This window comes from Colobus angolensis, unplaced genomic scaffold, assembly GCF_000951035.1.
Source record: "Colobus angolensis palliatus isolate OR3802 unplaced genomic scaffold, Cang.pa_1.0 Scaffold536, whole genome shotgun sequence".
In the NCBI taxonomy this organism is placed as follows: Eukaryota; Metazoa; Chordata; class Mammalia; order Primates; family Cercopithecidae; genus Colobus; species Colobus angolensis.
The window spans coordinates 233,491-250,936 of NW_012118888.1; the positions used below are offsets into that span (position 1 = coordinate 233,491).

The window sequence follows — 17,446 nt, forward strand, 5'->3', positions numbered from 1 at the left end:
AAAAAAAAAAAAAAAAAAAAATGGCGACATTCTAAGTCTAGCCGTCCAGCCTTTTAATTCATGGCCTTTATAGTTATTAGTTGGCACTTCTCTGTAGAGCTTCCCCTTCTCCCTGATCCCAATTGTTCTTTTCAGTATTTCTATGGACCCATGGATTCTTTTTTATTTCATTTTTTTGAGACATTGTCTTGCTCTGTTGGCAAGACTGGAGTGCACTGGCACGACCTCGGCTCACTGCAACCTCCGCCTCCCAGGCTCAAGCAATTCTCCTGCCTCAGTCTCACAAGTAGGTGGGATCATGGGCGTACGCCACCACGCCCGGCTAATTTTTTTGTATTTTAGTAGAGATGGGGTTTCACCGTGTTGGCCAGACTGGTCTCGAACTTCTGACCCCAGGTGATCTGCCCGCCTCGGCCTCCCAAAGTGCTGGGATTCCAGGTGTGAGTCCTGCACCTGGCCCATGGATTCTTTTTGAAATCAAAATGCATTGTCATCCACTACTGTTATGTTTTGCGAGGCTCAAAATGCTCAAAATGTCCCAAATTTGGCCAGTGGAAGCCCTTCAAGTTGGCACTTGTATCTTCTTGACATGTCCTCATTCATTCTGTGCTAAGCACATGTCCCAGACTCATTTTGTGCTGCCCTTGCCCTAGGGTCCCAGAATGAGCAATTTCCCCAAGAAGCTCGAGTTCCTTCTGTGGGAAATGGTGTACAGAACCCAAATCCGAGTACCAGGCATGCTTATTACTACTGCAGTATCAGAAGTAATAATACCCCAGAGGGAAAAACTGAACCAGAGTCCGATCAAATCTTTAGCCCAGTAGAAACATAATAAAAGTCACAGTGACTTAAAGTTTGTAGTAAGTAAACAGAAAAAGGTGAAATTAACTTTAATGAGATAGTTACATTCCTTTTTTCTGTACGTGGGTTTTGAAATCTGGTGCGGACTTTATACTTACAGTGCCTCTCAATTCTGACTCGCCACATTTTAAGTGCCCAATAGTTGCATGTGGCTAATGGCTGCCTTAATGGACAGCGCCATCCCAGATCTACCAGTATACAGAAAATACTAGAGGACAGAAGGGCATGTTAAATGCAATGGGGATGTAATCAGCAAAACCCAGACTGTGGGAAATACTACAGCACCATAAACATGGTTTCTACTAAATATCAGTTATTCAATAAATAGACTGAAGTTTAAAAAGATGAAGGGAATTGGAAATTAAAAGAGAGCTATATATTTCAATCAAATCCAAAGTATTGACCTTGTTTGGCTCGTTATTTGGAAAAACAATAATATAAAAACATTTATAAGACATTCAGGGATATCTGAACACTGGCTAGATACTAAGGAACTACTGTCAATGTTTTAAAAAATAATCCTTATCTTTTAGGGACAAATACTGAATATTTACAGATAAAATGATATGATATCTAGGATTGACTTCAACATAATCTGAGGGGGAATACAGGTAAAACATGATTGGCCATGAGCAGATGAGGAGAGGAGGAAATCTCCTATGAAATAATACAAAAAGAGAAAGAGAAGGAATGCAAGAAAGAGAGGATAAGAGACAGATAATACAATGAAAGACTACCATATGTCCAGCACGGCTTCCAGAAAGAGAGAAAAGAGAGAAGAGGGGTAGAGTTAATCTTCGAAGAATTTTCTAGAAATGAGGAAAGACATTCATCTTCAGATTGCAAAGGCCTACCAGGTGTTGAGTAAGATTTAAACTCAAAACTAAAACTCAAGCCCTGATATATTCTCTATAGACTATAAATGATAAAAAATGAAATCCTAAAAGCCATGAGAGGGAAAGCCAGACAACCTACAAAGGAACAACGACCAGCCTGAGAGTAGACTTCCTGTCAGCAACAGAAGATGCACGAGACCAGGGTGACTTTAAAAAGTGTTACAAGCCGGGTGTGGTGGCAACGGTGGCTCACGCCTGTAATCCCAGCACTTTGGGAGGCCAAGGCGGGCAGATCACCTGATATGAGAAGTTCAAGACCAGCCTGGCCAACATGGTGAAACCCTGTCTCTACTAAGAATATAAAAATTAGCCGTGGGTGGTGACGGGGGCCTGTAATCCCAGCTACTCGGGAGGCTGAGGCAGAATTTCTTGAACCCAGGAGGCAGAGTTTGCAGTGAGCCAAGATTGAGCCACTGCACTCTAGCCTGGGCGACAGAGCGAGACTCCATCTCAAAAAAAACCCAAAAGTGTTATGTAATACATACTGTGTATATAAAACTATATAACTATATATACATAAACTTCATCTATATGTATGTACATCTGTCTCTCTCCACTGACTATAAAAACACATTTTTTTAAAAAAAGAAATGGGGGTCTTGTTATGTTGTCCAAGCTAGTCTTGAACTCCTGGCCTCAAGTGATCCTCCCACCTTGGCCTTCCAAATAGCTGGGGGACTACAAGTGCATACCACCACACCCAGGTGAAAGTACATTTTAAAAGTCCTTCCCGGCCGGGTGCAGTGGCTCATGCCTGTAATCCCAGCACTTTGGGAGGCCAAGGTGGGTGGATCACCTGATATCAGGAGTTCAAGACCAGTCTGGCCAACATGGAGAAACCCTGTCTTTACTAAAAATACAAAAATTAGCTGGGCGTGGTGTTGGGCACCTGTAATCTCAGCTATTAAGGAGGCTGAGGCAGGAGAATCGCTTGAACCTGGGAGGCGGAGGTTACAGTGAGTTTAAATTGTGCCGCAGTCTGGGTAACAGAGCAAGACTCCGTCTAAAAAAATAAAAATAAAATAAAATAAGTCCTTTCCTCCCATGTCTTTCACCCCCATCACATCCACCTTGGACTTAGCTTAGATTTCATGCTCCACCTGTACCACCTTTGCCTCGCTCCCCTCTCCCTTTATTAAATTTGTCTAGCAAGCTCCAACCCTGGCTAAATGCAACTTGCCCCTTCTCCATGCTGGCAGCTGAGCAGCTGAGTGTAGCTGGAGAGCAACATGGCATGCTGGAGGGTCTCCCTTGAAATGTGTACGCAAGGAAAGCTGGGAATAATATACTAGCAACCACAGCATGGCAGCTGGGGAGCCTTTCGGAGAGAAGTTAAAGCTTGCTAAGGATTCTCATCTCCTTTGAGGGGACAAAGCAGTGATCAAAAAACAGAATTCCTGCTTTCGTGGAGCTTACATTCTATGGTAGAGAGGACACATTTCAGAGATCTCCTCTGCTCTGTATCCGCTCATGGTCAATCATGTTTTAATCAGGACAAATAAGTAAATAAACAAGTAAATCTAGAGGATGTCCGCACTGGCAGGTGTTATGCAGAAACTAGAGCACAGTAAGGGAGACCAGTGGGGGCTTGTTCCTTAGCACAGGGTGGTTGGAGATTTATAGGAAGTTAGGGAGCAAGTTCTGTGGTTCAGGAAGCGCATTCCTGACAGAAAGGACACCAAGTGCAAAGGTCCTGAGGCAGAAACTTGGCTGGTGGCCAGTGTGCCTGGGGCAGAGCCATGAGGCGGGTGTGGGAGGAAGTGGGCCGGACACGTAGTAGGGACGTGCGGTGCAGGGCCTCATGGGTGATTACAGAGGCCTTTGTTTGCTCGACACAGGACTGGACGCCACTGGAGGCTTTTGTACAGAGCGTGGTGTGATCTGATTTATCCATTAAGAGTCCCTCTAACATCTAGGTGAGAAAGTGATGGTGGCTTGCACCAGGGTGGCAGCAACGGAAGGGGTGAGAAGTTGCTGGATTGGGGATCTATGCTGAGTGGAGTCAACAAGATTTCCTGATGGATGGGATGAAGGGCATGAGAGAGAAAGGAATCAGGCAGGGATGAATCTAAGCTTTTTGGTTGATGGAACTGGAAAAGCAGAGTAGGCCATTTATGGAGATAGAGAAGACTTAGCAGAAGTAGTTTTGCTGTGGTGGGGGAGAGGCTTGCATCAGGGAACCAGGAGCTTAATTTTGGATGTAGCAAGCTTGAGGTGTCCATGAGGTATCCAAGTAGGGATGTCCAGCAGGCAGCTAGAGATATATACACACACACACACACACACACACACACACACACGTACACATACATATATACACATATATACACACACATATACATAAACACATACACACACGCCTGAGAGAGCTAGGGGTTGGAGATAACAAGCAGGGAGCCCATCAGCTTCTAGACAGTAATTAATCCATGAGATGGGATGGAGTCACTGGGACACTGTCTAAACTTGGAAAAGAGAGTAAGTCCTGGAGCCTGCAAAGTTTAGAAATGACAGTGATCAGCAGACAATCACTGAGGCAGGAGAAATGAGTGAGGTGGCGTCTTAGAAGGCAAGCAAAGAAAGCAGCAGATGCTGCTAAAGGGTCAAGTCAGAGGAGGTCTGAGATTCAACTACCGGACACGGCTGCCTCAAAGTCCCTGGAGGCAGTGACTGGGTAGGGAAGAGGAGGTGGCTTCCGGCTGGCACCAGGATGGGTGCTTTGGTGGGGATGAGGCATCCTCGGGAACAGCAGGGGAGGCTGAGTGGAGACATGGACGTGGGCAGGTTTGTGGAGATGGTGGTGCTCGGTGGTACCAAGGGTCTGCTTGAGGCCCATGGCCATGCACAAGGCAAGATTTAACCAGGGTGGGGGTTACAATGTGAAGTACACTGTGGTGGCCACATTTATTTGCCACCTGGGCCAGGCTCTAGTCCCTGGTGACTCCATTAAACACGAGTGTAGGTGTTTCTATAGAGGTATTTTGTAGCTGTGGTTGACATCTACAACCAGCTGACTTTAATTAAGGAGATTACCCTTGATACTCTGGACAGGCAGTATATACTCAGTTCAAAGACCTTAAAAGTGAAACTGAGGTTTCTGTAAGAAGAAACTCTAGTGTGGCACCACAGCGTCAATTCCTGCCTGAGTTTCGGGTCTGCCCTACAAATTTCAGACTTGCCCAGTCAGCCCCCACAATCATGTAAACCAATTCCGTGAATTAAATCTCAGTCTCGCTTTCTCCCTCACCCACCCATCTCTCTCGCTGCCCTTCTCCACACATCCCCCTGCTGGTTGTTTCTCTGGAGAAACTTTATGGATATATACAACCAAAAGAGAAAGGGGAAGAGGGTGAAGACTATGCAAGTGAACAAGTGGACCAGGAAACTAAAGGCAGTGAGGCACAAATAGGCTGAGCCATAGTGGGCATGGCTGGATGTCTGGGTGGGGTTAAGGAATTGGGACAGCTGAGGCAATAGAGGGCATGAGCTGGACAGAGAGGAGCTGGAGTAGAACGACAGAGTAGAATGCCTGCAGCTGAGAGGAAGGAGAGGACATGCTCACTGGTGATGACAGGGGAGTGGAGGGCAACACCACTGGGTGAGAGGGGGCCAAGGATGAGAGAGGCGACGGCACTGGTAGGATCATCTACACGAACACTGAATTCACCAATCATAATGCCAAAAAGGAACTGAAATCACTGAGAAATGAAGTGGAGTCACGGGAAGGGGAGCAGGTGGCTGTGGGTGGCCACCATAAGGAAAGAAGGGTGCTGGGGTTTGTATAATCTGAGGGTATCCTCTTCAAAGCTGGAAAGGCTTAGAGCAGCATGAGGGAGAATGGTTCGGAGGCAGCAATGATGAGCATGGAAGATACCTACCCCATCTCCAGGCCTGGAGGTGTGAGCAGCATGGGAGAGAAAACCACCATAACTTTGCAGCGGAAGCAACGGCCTTAATATTTCATCAACAAAAACCATATGGCGAATGACACCAAATCCAAGAATAAGGGCCCAGTGACAGGCTGAGGGAAGCCATCCATAATAAGTACAATGGGCACAGGATTGGCATCCCAACTAGATCAACAGGGAAGAAAAGGTAACCCCAAAGACAAAGGGGCAAATGACACAGACAAACATTTCACACAGGAGGAAGCCTGAAAGCCGATCACCCAGTGGCAGAGTGGCTGGTTACTTGGTCAGGGAGGACATGTGACTCTGAACATCAGTGAAGCACCACTTCATACTTCTCAGAATGGCAACACCAAATAGTCTGTTGTGCCCAGTGTTGGCAAAGATGTGGAGCAATGGGGCTTCTGCCACACTGCGGATGTGGAGGTAAAATTGACATAGCAGTTTTCTTGAACCATTTGGCACCATCTAATAAAATTCAAGATATTCATACCTGTACAACATGGATGAAGCTTGAAAACATCATGCAAAGTGAAAAAAGTTATGCACAAAAGTACAAATATTACATGATTCCATTTATATGAAATGTCCAGAAGAGGCCAATCCATAGAGATGGGAAGCAGATGAGTGGCTGCCAGGGGTTGGGAGGGTAAGAGAGGGAATGGCTACAAGATTTCATTTTGGGGTAATAAAAATATTCTGGAGTTAGATCATGGGAGACGGTTGCACAGCTTTGTGGATGTACTAAAAATCACTGAATTGCACACTTTAAAAATGTGAAATTTATGGTACATGAATTATATAATTATATCTCAATTAAAAGAATCAAGACTCTGTGGCCCAGCACTCACACTTGTTTTGCAGTTGGAACAGTACAGCCCATGGATAACTTTTGAAGTCAAGTTTCAGTGGCACACAGCCACATCTACTTGTTCACTTAAGTGCTGACCATAGCTGCTTTTGTGCTACCAGGAGAGAGCTGAGTAGCTGTGACAGAGATGATGGTTATTCATTCTAAGCAGTAATAATGTGGTGTACTTTCCTATAACTTTGAAAATGTTCACAATGAAACAACTGTTTTTCAAACAAATTGGCTGGCCTCTGAGCAAGGGAAGTATCGTAGTTTCCCTTGGTGGGCTCGTGGGAAATCAGCAAGGCTGCATGGTCCATTACCTGCCGGCTGCAGAGGTCACCCAGAAAGAATTGCACCTGGGGATTATCAAACCCTTGCCGGATATCAAATACACTGACAGCATATCCTCTTGCCAGCAACTGCTCCACCATGTGCTGCCCCAGGAATCCAGAGCCCCCGATCACTGTGCATTTCTTGGCCTGTTGAAAGAGAGGAAAGGTGGGGAAGACCAGTGTAGTGAGAACTGGAAGCTATAGAGAGTCCAGACTTACATATCCTGAGCCACTGCAATGGCAGATATACTTGTTTGTTTGGACTCTTCCTGAGCCAACAAGGAAGCTTTATATCATCCTGGTGTTCCATCTCTAGTGCAACCTTTTCTCCTGGGATCAGTAAGGAGGGAAGAGAGATAGCGAATGACACTGAGATTGACTTTGGTTGGGTTTGATGACAAGATCCATGCTTTGTATTTAGTGAAAGGAAATCAAACCACCTATGACCAAAACTGGACAATCTAAAAAATACCAAAGAAAAAAGAAAACCCACAAAAAAACAGTGATACCTTCTTGTTCCCAATAGCTGATCCCTGGGTGCTTCTCTAAGGACAAAAACAAAACAAAACAAAAAGGCAGCCATTTGGTAGCTGATAGCTTGCACTGAAAACATCAGAAAGAAGAAAGCAGTCTCCATTCTCGCAGGACCAAGTCCCTTTTCCTCTCTGGCCACAACAGGGCTGGGCTGTGTGGCTCTGGGCTCATTGCCCAACCCCTTCTTGCCTCAGCCTAGAAATCTAAGACCGCCTTGATGGGATCTCCTGGTGGGGCTGCAGTGAGAATGGATGAGCCCAGGGCTCTGCTTTCCCTCCTCCGAACTGCAAGGAAGTTGAAGAAATGGGGAGAGCCGTGGTGTTTATGTCTCAGCCTCCACAACATGCATGATTCCTTGGGTAATTCCAACTCTGGTGACTGGTCATAATGAAAGGACAGAGTAGCACATGCAGGCACTTAAATACCCTCACTCCAGGATGTCAATGCCAAACTGTGGCTGCTGCACACCAGACAAGCTGGCTACGGGTGTCTGTAAGGAGGACCTGTGATATCCCTCCTCCCTAGGGTCTTTCTAAAACTGTTATCTGGGCCTCCTTAAGATGACATCCTCTGATTTCCTTAGCTCACATACAGTAAATCCAACTTGGGTTTGTGGAAATGAAAGATCTTAAAGAAATTATGTTCTAGATTTAAAAAACAAACAAATCTCCTTACTTATTCCTTAAACATCAACACAATTGAGCTATGACAGAGACTCAAGGGATGCCAGGGCCAGACATCCTCTCCAGATCCACCTCTCTCCCAGTTGGGGTGTCTCATCTGAAATGGCACTCGTACCGGATTCCACCAGGCCCACCTGGAGCTGGCACTGTACTTTACCTCCATTTGTCCATGTGCAATCTACTAACAAAATCGGCCTCACCATTCTTCTACCACCCAAAACTAACTTCCCAACCTGTTTTTTTCTAGGTTTTATTCTGATTATTCCTAAACACATGCAATCATACCAGGTTACATGAGTTGCACCTTGACTGAGATGTATATTTCCTCAAGTCATAGGCAAATTAAATACAAAACTCACATCAATCCCTTTTCTAACAATCCCTTTCTTCTCCCCTCCTTGCAAGTCAGCTGTACAGGCAAACTGTAGCTATTTAGAATAATTCTGAGCTGCCCGTTTCCCAATCTGGGTTTCTGCAGTTTACCAAAAGTCTGGCTGAGCCCAAAGACAGTCGGAAGCATCCTGAAGGATTTCAGACTGCCTTGTTTATTTCATTTGGCATCTCTAGTTACAGGTGTTTCAAAAGGTTGCTAATCTTTTCAAAAACAAATAACCTTGCTGTTATGTCCAGTGCGATTTCATTTCACGATTTTCATTGTGACTAATCACTATGCTACTCTTGGACAATGTGACGTGGATTATTTTATGATACTGAAATGTTTATCAATAATGTTTGGGATGAGAGGGCTAATGGCTGTTCTGTGGAGACCCTTGTAGTGATAGGAATCAAACCGGCCTTTACCCTAGGGAAGTCAAATGTGTGATGGGCTGATGTCTTTAATCACACCTGCAATGCTATGTGATTAGAGGAGATCACATGAAACTTTTCATGACCACTTTTTACTTCTCACTGTCACAGTGGACAAGAATGAACATGTACTAACAATTAAGTGTAAGACTCAAGACTGGAAACAGCAAGACTCCATAATGGGTTACTGAGGTGAGTTATAAGATCAACCTCTTGGAGACAGTGTTAAGAATAGGGGCTGAGCACAGTGGCTCATGCCTGTAATCCCAATACTTTGGGAGGCGGAGGTGGGTGGATCACCTGAGGTCAGGGGTTCGAGACCAGCCTGGCCAACATGGTGAAACCCCATCTCTACTGAAAATACAAAAAATTAGCCAAGTGTGGTGGTAGGCGCCTATAGTCCCAGATACTCAGGAGGCTGAGGAGGGAGAATTGCTTGAACCCAGGAGGCAGAGGTTGCAGTGAGCTGAGATCACGCTACTGCACTCCAGCCTGGGCAACAGAGCCAGACTCCATCTCAAAAAAAAAAAAAAAGAAAAAGAAAAAAAAGAAACAAAACCATTTAGGCAAACTAATCTAATTGCAATAGAATCTTGAGATAACAGAATAGTCTAGGGCATTGGGTTTTTCCAACCCTTCTTGTTTTGCTTTGTTGTCAGCAGTGGGACTGTTTTCTCAGAGAGGTCTTATGCAGAATGTATACGTAAGTTAAGACAAATGTGTTCTTTCTATTTTAGTAGTTTAAATTTACAACTTTTATTTCTTATAAAATCAGTCCACCAATGAGAGGAAAAAATGTTATTTCGAAGGACACAAAAATTTGAAACTAGCTGAAAATGGCAGTTTGCTATAATCATTGGAATCCACATTTGTTTGCTGGCTGCCAAGTAGCAGTAAAACCCACATACATGAGGAACTGCAGATGGTAAGTGGCTTCAACCACAGAGGCCCAGAGGAGGCTTGACTCTGAGTTCTCCACCAAAAACAGGGTGATTTGATGGCCCATGATAACCTCTTAGGGATCTTGAACCTGTTAACATTTGATATAAACACATTTTGTCTTGGTGTAATTATGTTGTTTTTTTGGTTTTGTTTTTTTTTTTTTTTGAGACAGAGTCTCGCTCTCTCACCCAGGCTGGAGTGCAATGGTGTGATCTTGGCTCACTGCAACCTCCACCTCCCGGTTCAAGCGATTCTCCTGTCTCAGTCTCCTAAGTAGCTGGGATTACAGGTCTCTGAAACCATATCTGGCTAATTTTTTGTATTTTTAGTAGAGACGGGGTTTCACCATGTTGGCCTGGCTGGTCTCAAATTCCTGACCTCCGGTGATCCACCTGTCTCGGCCTCCCAAAGTGCTGGGATTACAGGTGTGAGACACCACGCCCAGCCACATTTTTGAGGTGCAACACTGATTAAGAATCAATCAAAGCAAACCTTTGCAGACTTATGGGAAGAATCTCCAGGAAGCCTGACAATGACCAGGCTCAACAATTCCTTCAAGTCCTCTCTGAGACTTGGGACACTAAATCTTAGGCCTAAGAAATACTGCTGTCACCCCCCGGGAGAGCTGCTGCCATTCCACTAGGAAGTCCAGCCTGGTCTACTGGAGGCCACATGAGGGAAAACCAAGGTGCCCAGTTGACAGCCACCAGTTACTACCAGAGGTGTGAGCAAGGCTGCCTGGGAACATATGCTTCAAGGGGTCCCCATGTGACTGCAACTACATGCAAGAGCCCACAGGAGACCACGCAAGAACACTCCAGGGGGCCTCAGCCCAAACCACAGTCATGAGCAAAGAAATGGTTGTTCTTTGAAACCATTGTGCTCTGATATTGTTACACAGCAATAAGTAACTGATACATCCTAAATAAAGCTATATATCTTATATTAAAAAATACCCAACATTGATTAATACATGTACAAATACAATTTTTCACCCACAGGTAAACAGTATCAGCCTGTTGGTATGTACATGTCAACTTTCTCCTTACCTGATTCTGGTTAACCTTTTCTATGTCAGAACTCGCTTTGGGAGCATCCTCTGTCAAATGAGTCCGTGCGACTTGGTCTCTCATTGGCTCGCTAACTGCTGGTTCCATTTCGAAGCAAAATATGGTCCTGTTTGTAATCAACCTTTCTTTTCTTAAAGACATAGTTAGAGATAGACATTAATGTTGCTTAAGTCAAAACACCTTTAGCTGTTAGTGTTTTGGGCAGATGCCATCCCCCCGTTAATGTTTTTACAAATAGCTGAACCATAGCTACAGCTGTTCGATGAGACACCAGGCTAATGTTTCTGTGATGTAGGCATGACTGGGCCCACGACTCACCATACTGTTGGATTACAGGCAGCATAGGAGGCCAGTTAAATCAGTTCACTTATCAGTTACAACATAAAAAATGTCTTTGGCATTGTAGCTTTTTCCACGGCTCTCCCATGCTTCAGTCAGCCTCAATTTCTCCTGTGGTGCTCATTAGGGTGTGGCAGTGCCCACACCTAGGGAGTCCTGGTCTGGGCCTATCGTGAACTGCATGGATCTGCTCCAGTCACTTCCCTTTGCTGCAGCTCAGTTTTCCCATCAATGAAATGGGCACAAGGGCTCATGTCTAGGAGCTCAGGATATGGGATGCTGGGACAGGGGATGAGTGGAGTGCAATAGGAGACGGAGTTCTCCTGCTTGGCTAAGTTAAAGCCACCCCAACGATGCATGGAGGAACTTAAGAGTATCTAGGGCTATCAGAAACCCTTGGGAAGTGGTCAGAGTATGGTGGGCACCCAGCAGTTCACAGCAGGGAGACAGTAGCAACAAAGTCCAACAATGTTACCAAACAGAAGAGTATGGCTTTAGTGACAGCCCTTCAGGTGCTCCTCTCCTTAGTCACCCATGATACTGAACTGCAAACACAAAGATGCCACTTGACTACGATGTGTTTAGTCTTGCGTCTATGTTTTCTTGGTAGTTGCCAATTTACTTAGTCATGGATCCCCTAACATCTGGAGATGGCAGAACCCACGACAAGACAAGAGTCTAACTTTGCTCATGAAAAGCTAGATTCACAGAACACTTCAGTGAGGAGGTGGCAGGCAGGCAGCACTGGGGTTCCACCTGCTGTGATTGCTGCAATCCAACCCCACACCTCAAATTTTACACTCCTTGCCACTTTTAATGAATGGGCATGATCATGTGTCCCAGTGGGGACTGATTTTACGGGCATGTAGAAGGCCAAAATGGCCTTGAAATGGATGCAGGACCCTCAATGTCTGGAGGGGCCACTTGGGGGGAACATTTTTCTGAACTCATAATGAAAGTTATCAAGAAACTGTATTTCAAAACTTGACTTGTCATGTCCATTTTTAGAATGCACTGAAGTCAATCTGTAGCTCTGTGCCTGCCTTGTCCCTCCCTTTATCCCATGATCCCCTTCACGTTGGTAGGGGCCCTGTCAACTGTTCATTCGAAAGACATGTGGCTGATATTCAACTCACTGGGACTCAATGTGTATCTGGACCAAAGCAGCTAGAGAACGAGGATTTTGGCACCTTACATTAAAGCCTTGCCCACTGCTGCAACTTGCGCATGAAGCATAGTGCCTAGCACAAAGCGGGCACTCACATGTCGGCCGGGGGTCACGAGACTACCGTGTGTGGGCACACCCACCAGAGCTCCCATACTGCTCTCTACTGCATACACGCATATCCCATCTAAGGTGCAGGGGCTTCAGTGGGGCAAATGACTATTATTTTGTGATGATACAATCACGAATGCCCACTGCTGGCTTCTTATCCAGATTCCCCAGATATTCAGGGAAATGTGAGCAAATGAAAAGGCACCTGGCATCTACAGGGGCAAGGAGATTGCCCACATCTGGCCTGGACCCCACCAAGGCCTTATTGACCTCTGCTGGCAGAGGGTCTGAGGGGTTCGTGCCTGGGGCAATGACAGCAGCGCATGACAGGCTAACTAGGCCAGCCAGGCTAAATAAGCCCACCCCTGTGGAGTTCTGCTCTTGTAAGCCTCTGCTCACCCTCTACGCCTGAGAAAATCACAAATCACGCCACTCCTCAGTGCAGCTGGCAATAAATGAATGAACCCAGAGTCGGCTTGCTGCCTGGGTTCAAATCCCAGCTACTATTCCTTACCAGCAGGTAGCCCTCGGGGGAGTTATTTAAAAGAACTGAGTCTGCCTTTCCTTATCTGTAAAGTAAATGGCCCCTAAGGTCATTATGAGGATTGTGTCAAATACCTGTCAACGCACCATTCAAGGCAGCTAATTTTATTATTATTGTAACATGGCTTCCTGTGCAGGAGTCTCCCTGCCCATGCCTCCTTCTTGGGCTGCCTTTGGACTCTCTCCACCACTTTAGTCCTCCCCTATCTAATCTGCTGCCATGCGGTGTAAGTTTGGGCAGGCAGGGGCTGTCCTGTCTGCCCTGGAAACGGCTCCCAGGTCCTGCCTAAAGGCTAACTCCTGGGGTTGTTGCAACAACTAGATGCTGGCTAACAAATCAACAACCAAGGACTTGTTCTGTAAAGTATGTGTACAGCGGCAGCATAGGGCAGGGGTGTAAAGAAAGAATAAGACAGATTGGGACTCACAAGCAAACTTGGGTGGAAAGAATTATTTCCTCTTTGGCCTTATTCAATGAATAGCATGATGACTAACACCAAACACTTCATTCAGTTCTTCTCGAACCAAAGAGTAAGTTTAACTGCTCCCGTAGCCTTAAGTTTTGCATGAAAAATAGGAAAAGAATGGGCCAATAGAGGTCCTTGGAGGCCTGGTGGGCCCTAAATCCAATGACAAGTGTTCTTACAAGAGACATACAGAGGGGAAAGGCAGGGAGAAGACGAGGAGGCCATGTGAAGATGGAGGCAGAGGTTAGAGTGATGTGGCTACAAGCCAAGGAACACCTGGAGCCACCAGAAGCTGGAAAAAATGAAGAACGAGTCTCCCACTGATCCTTTGGAGGGAACATGACCTTGTCAACACCTTGATTTTGGACTTGTGGCCTCCAGAACTGTGAGAGACACATTTCTGTTGTTCTAAGTCACACAGTTTGTGGTCATCTGTTGCAGCAGACCCAGCAAACCATACAAGTATCCTTTGCAGTCCCGAAATCCAAATAGCAGAGCTGCCAATTCCACAGGTCCCCTTGTACGACTAACAAAAGCAAGAAGCCTTAGAGCCTATTCCTCTCCTCATTTGCTAGAGGAGGATGTAGGAGGTGAAAGAAGAAACACGTCTCGCTCCAACAGAGCTGTACTGCTGAAACAATAATCACACAATTCTTTGCAAACCAGCCTCTTGTCAAAACAAAATCTCCTTTGTCTCAAATTATATACCAATTATTTTAAAGTTTGTAAATACTATGAGTCAGATATGAATTTTGGTGACAGCTTAGCTGTCTCTATGGGTTGGAGTACCCAGAGCTAGCCTCACAAATGAGTCAGATCCCATAGGCAACCCCCGCCTGCTGCCTACTCACCTAAATTCACCATGTGATATATGCTCAGGTTACAATGTACATTGAGAATAGCTCTGACTGAATAGACATTTCGCCAAAGAAGATCTACTTTAAAGATGGCCAAAAAGCACATGAAAAGATGTCCAACAGGCTGGGTGTGGTGGATCACACCTGTAATCCCAGCACTTTGGGAGGCTGAGGCAGGTGGAACACTTGAGGTCAGGAGTTCGAGACCAGCCTGGCCAACATGGTAAAACCCCATCTGTACTAAAAATACAAAAATTAGCTGGGCGTGGTGGCACATGCCTGTAATCCCAACTACTCAGAAGGCTGAGGCAGGAGAATCACTTGAACCTGGGAGTTGGAGGTTGCAGTGAGCCAAGATGGTACCACCACTGCACTCTAGCCTGGGCGACAGAGCAAGACTGTCTCAAAAAAAAAAAAACAAAAAACGATGCTCAGTATCACTAATCATTAGGACAATGCAAATCAAAACCATAGTGAGGTGTCACCTCACACCCATTATTAGGATGGCTATTATCAAAAGCCAGAAAAGAGAAAATAACAAGTGTCAGTGAGGATGGGGAGAACCTGGAACCCTCATATATTGTTCATGGGCATGTAAAATGCTGCTGCGCCTTGGAAAATAGTATGGCAGCTCCTCAAAAAAATTAAACAGAGAATTACTATAGGATCCAGCAATTTCATGTCTGGGCATATACCCCCAAAATTGAAAGCAGGGACTTGGACAGAAATTTGTACATCCATATTCACAGCAGCATTAATCACTACAGCCAAAAGGTAGAAGCAGCAATGTGTCCACTGACAGATGAACAGATAAACAAAATGTGGTCTAGCCATGTATGGGCATATTTTTCAGCCATAAAAAGGAATGAAGTTCTGAGACATGCAACAACATGCGTGAACCTCGAGGACATTATGCTCAGTGAAATAAGCTAGGCACAAAAGGACAAGTGCTCTGTGAATGGGGAGTGACTGCTGATGGGAACAGACTCTCAGCGCTGTAGGAGGAAGAGTTCTGAAGGCGGATGGGTTGATGGTCGCTCAACAATGGGAATGCATGTAATGCCACTCAATTGTCCACCTAAATATGGTGAAGATGGTACATTTTCTGTTACATCTACTTTACCACACAGACACACAGAAGAATAGCTCTGAACTATTGAAAACAAGACTCCAAAGAGCAATGTTTTAGGGGCTGGTGGATTGTTCACACATCAGAAGCCTCGAGTCTTTTCCTTTAAAATCTTAGTTATTTGAATCCGTTAAAAACTAGTATGTGCACCCACAATGTACACTGGGACAAAATCTTAAGCTAAAAATAATCTAGGAAAACAGAGACATGTTGTACTGGTGAAATCCAACCACCTTGCTCCACACCACAGGCCCATGGAAGGACAAAGTTGAGCTGAGTTGCCCCAGCAAAATAAAGGCTAAACTGAAACCTCTACAGAGATGTGACCTTGGTCTGTTCCAAGAGGGCCAAATAGGAACAGCTCTGGTCTGCAGCTCCCAGCGTGAACGACACAGAAGATGGGTGATTTCTGCATTTCCAACTGAGGTACATGGTTCATCTCATTGGGACTGGTGGGACAGTGAGTATAGCCCATGGAGAGTGAGCCAAAGCAGGGCGTGGTGTTGCCTTACCCAGGAAGTGCAAGGGGTCGGGGGATTTCCCTTCCCTAGCCAAGGGAAGCCGTGACAGACTACACCTGGAAAAATGGGACACTCCCACTCAAATACTGCATTTTTCCCACAGTCTTAGCAACTGGCAGACCAGGAGATTCTCTCCTGTGCCTGGCTCAGCGGGTCCCAAGCCCACTGAGTCTTGCTCACTGCTAGTGCAGCAGCCTGAGATCTACCTGCGAGGCAGCAGCCTGGCAGGGGGAGGGACATCCACCATTACCGAGGCCTGAGTAGGTAAACAAAGCGGCCAGGAAGCTCGAACTGGGCAGACCCCACCACAGCTCAGCAAGGCCTGCTGCTTCTATAGACTCCACCTGTGTGGGCAGGGCATGGCTGAACAAAAGGCAGCAGAAACTTCTGCAGACTTAAACGTCCCTGTCTGACAGCTCTTAAGAGAGCAGTGGTTCTCCCAGCACGGCGTTTGAGCTCTGAGAAAGGACAGACTGCGTCCTCAAGTGTCAGGGGGGTAATTGGAGACACCTCCCAGTAGGGTCCGACAGACACCTTATATAGGCGGGTGCCCCTCTGGGACGAAGCTTCCAGAGGAAGGATCAGGCAGCAATATTTGCTGTTCTGCAGCCTCTGCTGGTGATACCCAGGCAAACAGGGTCTGGAGTGGACCTCCAGCAAACTCCAACAGACCTGCAGCTGAGGGACCTGATTGTTAGAAGGAAAACTAACAAACAGAAAGGAATACCATCAACATCAACAAAAAGGACATCCACACCAAAACCCCATCTATAGGTCACCAACATCAAAGACCAAAGGTAGATAAAACCGCAAAGATGGGGAGAAACCAGAGCAGAAAAGCTGAAAATTCTAAAAACCACAGCACCTCTTCTCCTTCCAAGGATCACAGCTCCTCACCAGCAACAGAACAAAGCTGGACAGAAAGTGACTTTGATGAGTTGACAGAAGCAGGTTTCAGAAGGTCGGAAATAACAAACTTCTCTGAGCTAAAGGAGCATGTTCTAACCCATCATAAGGAAGCTGAAAACCTTGAAAAAAACTTAGATGAATGGTTAACTAGAATAAACAGGTAGAGAAGACCTTAAATGACCTGATGGAGCTGAAAACCATGGCATGAGAACTATGTGATGCATGCACAAGCTTCAATAGCCGATTTGATTAAGTGGAAGAAAGGATATCAGTGATTGAAGATCAAATTAACGAAATAAAGCAAGAAGACAAGGTTAGAGAAAAAAGAGTAAAAAAGAAATGAACAAATCCTCCAAATAATATGGGACTATGTGAAAAGACTAAATCTACGTTTGACTGGAGTATCTGAAAGTGACGGGGAGAAAGGAACCAAGTTGGAAAACACTCTTCAGGATATTAGCCAGGAGAACATCTCCAACCTAGCAAGGTAGGCCAACACTCAAATTCAGGAAATACAGAGAA

The 17,446-nt window shown here is 45.6% G+C and overlaps 1 protein-coding gene across 2 annotated transcripts in view; it reads right to left on the minus strand.

The window, feature by feature from the left end:
- NSDHL (NAD(P) dependent steroid dehydrogenase-like) overlaps positions 1–17,446 on the minus strand; it is a 45,259-nt gene that overhangs the window by 12,913 nt on the left and 14,900 nt on the right. For both annotated transcript variants that reach the window (XM_011961121.1, XM_011961119.1), the window contains 2 exons: positions 10,863–11,013; positions 6,836–6,994 (listed from right to left, as the gene is read on the minus strand). In XM_011961121.1, the coding sequence (XP_011816511.1) occupies positions 6,836–6,994; positions 10,863–10,970 (267 nt within the window). In that variant the 5' untranslated portion in view covers positions 10,971–11,013. The remainder of the gene's footprint in view (positions 1–6,835; positions 6,995–10,862; positions 11,014–17,446) is intronic.